Source organism: Sardina pilchardus, chromosome 14 (genome assembly GCF_963854185.1).
Source record: "Sardina pilchardus chromosome 14, fSarPil1.1, whole genome shotgun sequence".
Lineage (NCBI taxonomy): Eukaryota > Metazoa > Chordata > Actinopteri > Clupeiformes > Clupeidae > Sardina > Sardina pilchardus.
The window spans coordinates 18,400,982-18,411,047 of record NC_085007.1 but is presented as its reverse complement, the minus strand read 5'-3'; the positions used below and the strand labels follow the sequence as shown (position 1 = coordinate 18,411,047).

General features: G+C 45.6%; 1 protein-coding gene across 2 annotated transcripts in view; it reads left to right on the top strand.

Moving 5' to 3' along the window:
• Nucleotides 1-5,072, top strand: part of LOC134100959 (putative cytochrome P450 120) — a 48,819-nt gene extending 43,747 nt beyond the window's left edge. Inside the window, exon 11 of one of the 2 annotated variants that reach the window (XM_062554466.1) lies at nucleotides 3,692-5,072. In XM_062554466.1, coding sequence (XP_062410450.1) covers nucleotides 3,692-3,913 — 222 coding nt within the window. In that variant the 3' untranslated portion in view covers nucleotides 3,914-5,072. The remainder of the gene's footprint in view (nucleotides 1-3,691) is intronic. The other variant, XM_062554468.1, reaches the window with a different exon arrangement.
• The last annotated feature ends 4,994 nt before the right edge of the window (nucleotides 5,073-10,066 follow it).

Genomic DNA, 10,066 nt, shown 5'->3' with positions numbered 1-10,066 from the left:
TGATGGAAGTAGGGTGCCGAGGGTTTCCAACATGAGCCTTTACTCACACACTCACAGGGCGGAGGACCTCATTTCACATGTAGGACAGGGGGATAGGATTGAGAGATTAAGGATGTTCTATAGTGTAGTATACAGAGGGGTGTGTAAGTGAGTAGACTAAATGTAGACAGTGAGATGTTCAAATTCACATCTAGATAATACAGTAATGAAACGTCTTTAAGTTGAGTACGACAGACCCCCTTTTTTCCCCATGACAGCTCATTCTAAAGTATTTCTAAAGGGTACTGTATGTCATGTGAGTTAAACCACAACTGCTCTGTTGTCTAATATGGCCATCAGAAGAATATACAACCTGAATCCAGAAAACGTTGAGACACTTTGTAAAATGTTAATTAAAAAAAGAATGCTATGATTTTCAAATCATGTCGACCTTATATTGGATGCCAGCAACACATCTCAGAAAAGTTCACCTCTTCATTTAACAACATTCTGTAAATGTACAGGAACTGAGGAGACAAGTTGCTAGAGTTTTCAGAATGAAATGTGGTCACATTCCTGCCCAATATTGGATTTCAGCTGCTCAATAGTCTGGGGTCTTCTTAATCATGTTTTTCATTCCATAATGCACCCAATTTAACAGGTCTAGACTGCAGATAGGTTATTATAGCACCTGGGAAATACTGTTACTGGTAAATATGGACAGAATTAATTTTGCCATTGTTTTCTTGAAATATTCAAGATCTTCCCTGGAAAGATGTTGTTTGGATGACAGTTACAGGTTGCTCAAAACCTGTGCACATCATTCAGCATTGTTTATGAGCAGATGTGCCATAGGCACTGATGCACCTCTACACTGTCATGAATGCTGGGTTTTGAACTGAGCACTATAACAAGTTGGATATGTTGGATAGTTGAATAGTATCTCTCTTCTTTAGCCCAGAGTAGACCCTAATTTCCAAATATAATTGTACATTTTGATTGGTCTAACCACAGGGCCTTCTTCCACTTTACCTCAGGCCATTTTAAATGAGCTCAGACTCAGATAAGATGGTAGCATTTATGTATCATGTCTAAATATTTTTTCCTCTTTGCATGGCAGAGTTTATACTAGCATTTGTGAATGGAGCATGCTCATATACAATGGTTATCAGAGGTTTTACTGAGCCCATACAATGATTTTCTTTATAGACAAATGTCTGGTTTTAATGCAGTGCCATCTGAGGTTCAAAAGACCACAGCTATCCAATACTGTTTTTCAGCTCAATCCCTTGCTTTAAAGATTTCTCTGGATTCTCTGAATATTTTAATTATATTATGTACTGATGATGAAATCTTTCCTATTTCATGTTAAGAAATGTTATTCTTACATTGTTTCATCATTTGGCCACACAGGTTTGCACAGGAGTGATGAATTACCTCCACATCTTTACTTCTGAAGGGCTCTTTTTATCCCTTTTACTGTAATGGTTCAACGTTTTTTTAGTCGTGTCCTGATTTGTTTATCATCTTTTTTATTTACATTCTTTTCCTACTTTCTTTGGAAGGCTCAAGATGAGAAGCCATCTGCCTTAAATGCTTATGTCTCCCAACTTTTTCAGAATTCCAGTTCTATGAACACATAGCATTTATGGCATAATGTCATATGAAGATGGATCACTGTATCCCATTATATAGCATATTCCTATGGTTTAATCTATCATCCTAAATCATTCTTCTCAGAATAGATAGAGTATTATTAGAAACCAGGAAGTGAACAAATCCCTCTACAAACTAAGAGACCCAAAACCAAGACACCAGAAACACAAGACAAAACCCTCGAACGTTGACAATTGCAAGAGTACAATCTCAGATATTGGTGTCCTTATCGATTAAGGTCTCAATTATTTTTGCATCCTGACATGTTGACGTTAGACATTTCTGACTGGTGTGTTATGTGTGTAGTATCGTTGTGTTGCATTGTGAGATTGAGAGGTTTGTGATGATTGTGTTGCTTGTTTACTGTAATGTGCAGTGGTGTGAGATGGAGATATCTGTGAATGCTGTGTGAGGGTCAGATTATTCATAAATCTCTGACTGTGGCGTTTATCTGTGCGTACATTGTATAGCCTTGTGAGACGGAGATGTCTGAGATCTGTGACGGCCGTGTTACATCTGTAGAGTATAGCGGTGTGAGATTGAGACGTCTCCGACTGCCGTGGCACGCGTGTAGCGCGTAGCGCCGTGCGCTTGAGACGTCTCTGGCTGCCGTGGCACGCGTGTAGCGCGTAGCGCCGTGCGCTCGAGACGTCTCTGGCTGCCGTGGCACGCGTGTAGCGCGTAGCGCCGTGCGCTTGAGACGTCTCTGACTGCCGTGCGCTTGAGACGTCTCCGACTGCTGTGGCACGCGTGTAGCGCGTAGCGCCGTGCGCTCGAGACGTCTGGCCAGCGGTGCGGCATGGTGTTTTGGCTGCTGGCGGATGTCGGGGTGTCCGGGGGCAGTGGGCCGCCCGCTGTGGGAGACAGCTGCCATGGCGGGGGGTGCCCCCTTGAAAATATCACCACCCAGTGGGGAACCCCAGGCCGAGCGGGGAGACCTGCACGGCACGCCCTCAGATATGCTCTGGAGCTCAGAGCATTACAGATAAGGTCATCGCAAGAGACTGTGTGGCCTGCATGTTATAGCAGCAATATAATATAATCAGAATTAGGACAAAATACAATAATATACAATCATATATCAACACAATAATATATCAATCGTGTATCCCTATATGTAGGCTATACATGTTTGTGTATGTGTATGTGTAGGCTATATATGTGTGTGTATACTGTGATGATGAATTTGATTGATTGATTTGTGTGATTATACATGATCCACATGATTGAATGTTTATTTAGACTGAGCATGACTGAATTCAAAATACCCTGGATTAGTACTTGTTATGTCCTCGTGTCTGTGACTAGCACGCTTCAAAGAGTTTCAGTTTCACTATGAGTTTTTTGTATGGGTGTCGTATTGTGTATTTCCCCATGTCTGTTTTCTTTCAATTTCACTCTAGTTCTGCTTCAGTTTTGAGAGATTATATCCCCTCATTCACTCCATTACTTTTGCTTGCGATTATGAATAACATCTGGAGTTTCCAAAGCTCTCTGAATGGGGTCGTGTATGTGGTGCGGGCCTACTGAAGCTTTATTGGGGATGTGGACAGTCCACTTGCGTCCGTCTGTTTTTCCTGGCTCTCCATGCGGCTCTGTGTTTAGTGTGTCAGGCCTCCCGAGGAGCAGCATGGAGCAGCACACGCACGACGGCCCTGACCTTCATTTGGAGCCTGAGCTGGATGTGTGTGTGTGTGTGTGTGTGTGTGTGTGTGTGTGTGTGTGTGTGTGTGTGTGTGTGTGTGTGTGTGTGTGTGTGTGTGTGTGTGTGTGTGTGTGTGTGTGTGTGTGTGTGTGTGTGTGTGTGTGTGTGTGTGTGTGTGTGTGTGTGTGTGTGTGTGCATGTGTGTGTATTAGTATAAATGCATTTGTGTGTGTGCATGTGTGTGTGTGTGTTTGTATTTGTGCACACGTTTATGTGTGTGTGTATGTGTGTGTGTAAATGCATGTGCGTGTGTTTGTGCACATGTTTATTTATGTGTGTGTGTGCTACTATGTGCATGTGTTTTATTCGTGTGCTTGTGCCTGTGTCTGTGTGTCCGTCCATCCTCTCCAGGCCGCGTGCGGCTATCTGCTGCAGCACTACGACTGGACTCTGAGCCCCTGTGACCAGAGCCTGCGCTACAAATGGCTGCCGGTCAGCAGACCAGCGGAGCCGCCCGCGGTCCTCTTCACCCCGCGCCACGACCAAGCCTCGCGTCAGTCCCTCGGCAACGCACGGGACACACACGCATGCACGTGCCCTCACGCCGAAGCACGGAAAGGCACTTCAGACTGACGAGTAGACACGCGGGAGTTTTCATAGGACGAAAAGCACTGTTGTAGATTCATTGTAGTGCAATACAGCTAAATTAATATTTTAACGGGTATGGTTGGGTGGAGGGGTGGTGACCTTGTGGCATTTGTATTCCATGGGAACCCCTCCCTCAAACCCCATTCCGAAGAGGAATTTTCTGGCATTGGAAAGAGACACTGTGAACACACCAGCTCCCTGTTGCCTTGAAACGAGGAGACAAAAATGCAAATAAGTTGAAGCACAAAAATATGGCTGCTATAGGTGCAATGAGATAAAACTCCAGCAAAATGCGGTCTCTGCCTCTCCTTGTCTTTCCTTCAAATGAGTTCCCTTGCTGGGCTCGTCTTTTGCCCTACGTGCCGTCTGCGCCGGCAAAGTACTTTTTTTGGACCAAGATCCTCAGTCATTTCCATTTTTCTCGGCCGCATTGTATTTAATTTGCTCATCGCAATAAGAGCCATTTTGGTTCAGGACATGCTGTGAATGTTCAGCATGTGGTCTTAGTTTTTTCAAATGTTTAGGGTTTTTTTTTGTCATTGAGGAAAGCCAAAAGACACAGCCGCACAGGAGAGGGTGTGATATAGACATCAAGGAGTACCCTCTGAGTTTCCCTCTTTGACTACTGCTCCCTCCCTCCCTCTTCTCTCTCTCTCTCTCTCTCTCCCTCTTTTCTGTCTTCTTTCTCTCTCTCTCTCTCCCTCTGTCTGTCTTTCTGCCTTTCTCTCTCTCTCTGCTCGTGCCTCCCCCTGCTCTCTCTCTCTCTCTCTATCTATCTCTGACTCTCTCGCTCTCTCTTTCTCGCTTAGCAACCGCAGAACTGCTTAGCAACGGCTGCTCCTAGTGCGTCGCCCGGGTTTTTGTTGTGGTGGGTTGTTGTCATGCGATTCTCATCCCTCCACTGCCGGCGATGCCCCAGTCTCCCGAGTCTGCCCTGGCCAGTCGTGCTCAAAGGCTGAAGCGCTGTGCGGAATTCAGGTCCAAGACATTCAATGAGATGGACCAAGAATGCAGTGTGAAAACATGTGCTAATTATTGAAGCTATTTATACAGATATGTTTATAAATCCTGTACTGTATTATATTTATATATTTGATCTTGTACTGTACACGCATCATAAAATGAACACTGTGAGACACTATAAAGGAACTATATGAATGTTGACCTCTGTGTCTTTTTTACTTCAGGATGATATACTGTATTTATCACTAGCATATGTGCATAAAAGTGTGTGTGTCTTTTCAGGCCAGATGAGGTTATTTGATATGGAATTTTCTGTTGCCGGAAATTCACCTCACATTGTTTCTTTCACATCCAGTAACATGCTGAATTGTGAGTGAGTCTATTCTTCGCAAAATAATGTCACTGCATTTCTTTGTGATACCGGAAATCATCAGTGAAACACTTGTGTTGCAACTAACCATTGCCTGACAACGGCAAATGGCTAAACGGTATTTTGTTTATTTTATTTGTTGCTGGCACCATACTTCTTTCTGCTTCATCATTTCCATTTCCCTCACACACAGCAACTGTATACCTTTGAAATCCTCCTCAGCACAGTGGAGGTCTTAAAAAGAATGGCTTGTGTGTATATGTGTGTGTGTGTGTGTGTGTGTGTGTGTGTGTGTGTGTGTGTGTGTGTGTGTGTGTGTGTGTGTGTGTGTGTGTGTGTGTGTGTGTGTGTGTGTGTGTGTGTGAAGTGACTAATGCGTGACTCATAGCCTAGCTGCTGCTGTTTTCCTCCATTTCTTTATTTTATTTATTTTTTTGTTTTAGTTCTTCCCACAAGCCACACACCTTCTTATACAGTCTAGATTTCACACTCCTCTCAATACACACAGACACACACACACTCTCTCTCTCTCTCTCTCTCTCACTCTCTCACACACACACACACACACTCTTTCTCTCTCTCTCTCTCTCTCTCACACACACACACACACACACACACAACACACACACACACTGTCCATTTCAGCACACAGAACACCATTTTCGAGTTCTCGCACGCCACTGCAATGTCAGCCTCGTTGATTAGCCTCGCTGCGCCTAACAATGGCTCCATCCTCTCCCCTTACAGCTGAGTCACCTGCGACCCAGCAGCAGTGCACAGACGCATCTGCTAAGTGTGCTAGCGCTGCTACACTGCACTAACACCCCCCCCCCCCCCCCCCGAACATAACATAGACGAGCCGTAGAGAGGCAGAGGGCAGGCCAGGGAAGAGAGAGAGGAGAGGAGAGGAGAGGAGAGGAGAGGAGATAGTGGTCGGCAGCAATCTCCTGGCCGCACATGTGGCTTAATGGGCTATTTGTCTGGACAGGAAGAGGGCTTTATGGTCTCCGGCTTCCTGCTCTGACCCTAAAGCCTCCGGTGCGAGGAGCGGCAGCCAGGAAGCGTCCGCTGCCCACTGCTTTTGTTTGGGCTTTTCGGGGTGTGTGACTGTGTGTGTGTCTGTGTGTTTGTATCTGTGTTTGTGTTTGTGTTTGTGTGTGTGTGCTGATGGTGCTGTCATGCTTCTCTCCTCTTTCTGTTTCTTTCTCTTTCATTCACTCTCCTAATGTCTGTCTGTCTATCTATTTATCTATCTATCTATCTCTATATCATCTCTCCCTCTCTCTCTGCAGTCTCTCCCTCATATCCCATCTCGTCCTCCTCCTTCTCTTTCCTTTCACCCAGAGTAAATCTCTCTCTCTTTCTCTCTCTCTCTTTGTCTTCCTATATCCCTACCCTTTACCCTCTCCCTTTCCTTATCCCTACCTCCTGCTCCCTCTCTCTTCTCATCCTGGCTCTGCCTGTGTATGATGCTGACAGGACAGATGCATCCACAAAAGAGGGGACCCCACCCTTCTTTGATTGGCGTCTCTGATTAGAGTGTCTATGGTATCAGAAATCCCCTCTTTGACCCCCCCCGATCCAACCCCCAACCTCCACCTACTACAGACCCCCCCCCCCCATCCCCCTCCACCTACTACGATCAACCCCCAACACACACACACACACACACACACGCCCCTTTGCTCCCATACAAAATGTCCCAGGCTGTGTGATTCATATGCTAATAACCCCCAAAGGAAGAGCCCAGAGGATGGAGCCGAGGCGAGGCAGGAACTGGATCCCCGAACAGGCCGATAATTGCTGATAATTGCCCTGCTTTTGTCCCACGGCCTCCCGCGGGATCTACCTAACATGACACACCTTGTAGTCAAATGACAGGCCGCAGACGTCTTAAGATGGCCCTAAGTGCTCTGATGATTGACCACACCTGACCGTCTTCCTTTTGTTGTTTGTTTGTTTTTTGTTTTGTTTTGTGTCTGTGTCTGTGTGTGTGTTTGTATCTCTGTGTGTGTGTGTGTGTGTGTGTGTTTGTGTCTGTGTCTTTGTGTGTGTGTGTGTGTGTGTGCGTGTGTGTGTGTGTGTGTGTGTGTGTGTGTGTGTGTGCATGTGCGTCGTCATTGTTTCCGGACAGGCTTGCTTGTGTGATCTTTATCTTGAGCATCTGTGCTTGCTGAGGTCCAGACGTGCTCCCTGATGTGGCTCAGTCGTTCATTTCAGCTGGCTAATGACCCCACAGACTAAAGGTGAATATGCAACACAAAAGCGACCCACTACACTTTTCAATTGGTAATGTAACAACATCATTATGGACCAGCTATCTTGAAGTTAATCTCGCATCTCTGAAAGGGAGTCTTCGCATTTCACCACATGTTACCTTAATGGCCGTGGAGGATTTGCACAGGAAACATTATTTGTAGCTGGTCGGTGGTGGTGATGGGGGGTTTGTGTGTGTGAGTGAGTGTGTGTGTGTGTGGGGGGGGGGGGGGTGCACATGACTCTATCCCGTGTCTCCTACAGTGAGTGTTTGTGGTACTTAATAAAGGAGCTATCGTATTAGGGTGCACCGGAAAGCTTCTTGGCGGCGGAGGGAGTCAAGGCCGGCTCGTGTAGCAGGAAGCCAGCAAGGCCCCCCAGGGTCAGGTCAACTCCATTATCAGCCAATGGATTGGCTTCCTCTGCAGCCCGAGGACCTGATAATAATGTTAGCGTGCCTCGGTGAAACACAACGCTGACTCCAGTTATGAGACCTCATCTGGCAGGGATTGTGTTGATCTCTCTTTCTCTCACTCACTCTCTCTTTCCCTCTCCTCTCCCTCTCTCTCTCTCCCTCTCCCTCTCTATCTCTCTCTCTCCTGTTCCAGAATCAGAATTCAGAACATCTTTCTTCCTTCCTCCACTGTCCATAACTGAAAGTTTATAAAGTGTTACTGGCCCCAGTTCACCATATAATCTCTGTATATGTCTCCTCACCTCAGAGCAAAATGCATTTTTTTATATTACAGGAGCTAAATGGATTGGACTTAATATTGCTAAATTTAATATCCTGGGGTGACACATGAGACGGTTTAGCTGGATCTGTGGAATAGGATTTCTTAAGAGGAGAGTGTCTCAAGTTCACTCATGCATTGTGCCACTGCAAACACCCAGCCTTGTTATCCAAGCATCACCCTGGTCCATCCTCAGTCAATTTTAACACGTAATTATGTAATTCCTGTTGTAGTGTAGTTTATGTAATAGAAAACCCGACGTAGAATAGATAACACCATTTTTTAGCACGAATGCTCCGTAGAATTTACACGCAACCGTGTACTACTGTGTATCCAAAATGTGCCGGGCTGAATGCGTGCTGTCAGAAGAGGGACTATAAATAGACGACTGACCTGAAACTGGGCATTTTTCTGATGCGGCCCAGTGAGCGCAGGGGCTAATTCAGGGTTTGTTTTTGGTGGCGCTGCCACATCCCATCTCCTCCAGCTGTGGGCCGGTGATGGAGTGGATCATTAGGGCGTAAGCGAGGCCCATGCAAAACAGCCAGACGCACAAAACCACCACAAACATTTACGCCGACGTGACAGTCAGCGCCCCGGAAAGAAGAACGATTCTGTCTTTCGGAAAGAAAAGAGTCTCTCTTCTCTTGTTCTCACTCTCTGCCCCCCCCCACACACACACACACCTCTATCCTCCATCTCTTTCACCCTCTCTCTCACTCTCTCTCTCTCTCTCTCTCTCTCTCTCTCTCTCTCTCTTTCCCTCCCCTGTTTGTCTCTGTGGACAGCATTCCACACCAAGGTGCCATGAATGTCTCTTTAATTGTGTCATTTTTCATCCTGAGAGCGGCCCTTTTCTCTCCTGTCTCCTCCATCAGTGCGGGCCATTAATTAAAGAACTAACACTTCCCCCTGCTCTCCAGACAGACGTGCAGCATGGCAATCCGCCGCCTCGCCTTTCTCGTTTAGATAACACATCTGCTAGCCCAGCCGTTTTATCACAAGTGCAATAAGCATCCATATGTTTTGGCACGGGCTCCGAAGCCGCCTGTTTAATCAGTGACACCAAAAGTTAGCCTCGTCCATTTCTTTGCTTAGTAATTCAAGCACGCACTAAAACATAGACATGTTTGCCAGACAGTTCTACGCATTCCATAGCCTCAGCGATTTGGTAAATGATAGAGATATTGTTCTGTTATCTCTGTAGATAAGGAGGAAAGTGGTGAAAGTGGTCTGCTGGAGGACAACCGTGATGAACAGTTCAAGGTGTCAGTTTGACAGTCTATTAGATACTTTATCATTCAGGACTGTTAGAAGTCAGAGCAGAAGCCGGAAGTTTCTGGTCACACATGTACTTGGTGTTAAGTTAACACACTGTTAGTAGTGTGTCATAAAACACTTTTATGAGAGTTATATTGCATTATTTATTACACGCTACTACACTGTAATAAGAATATTAAAGATAAAGTGGAGAATTCTCATGGATGACAAGTAGGGCTGGAACAGGGGGGTGAGACAGCCTCAGGCTAATCCACCAGGGGTCCCTGTGAGTTTCATGCAGTATATTTTGTATCAGTATGGGCTTTTATGGCAGGCTGAATGGCCACTCTTTGACAACAGGATGAGGATCACTACTGGAATCTGTGTAACTCTCAGAATGTTTGTGATTCATTGGGGTATTTGGCTCTTGTTGTTGTTTTTGAGACTGGAATTATTGAGTAACATAAACAGCAAAAACATCATTAGTCCTTTAGAATGCCATGTCAATCAAACAGCAAAAACAAACTCTTTTTTTTTTTTGCTGAATGACACGTG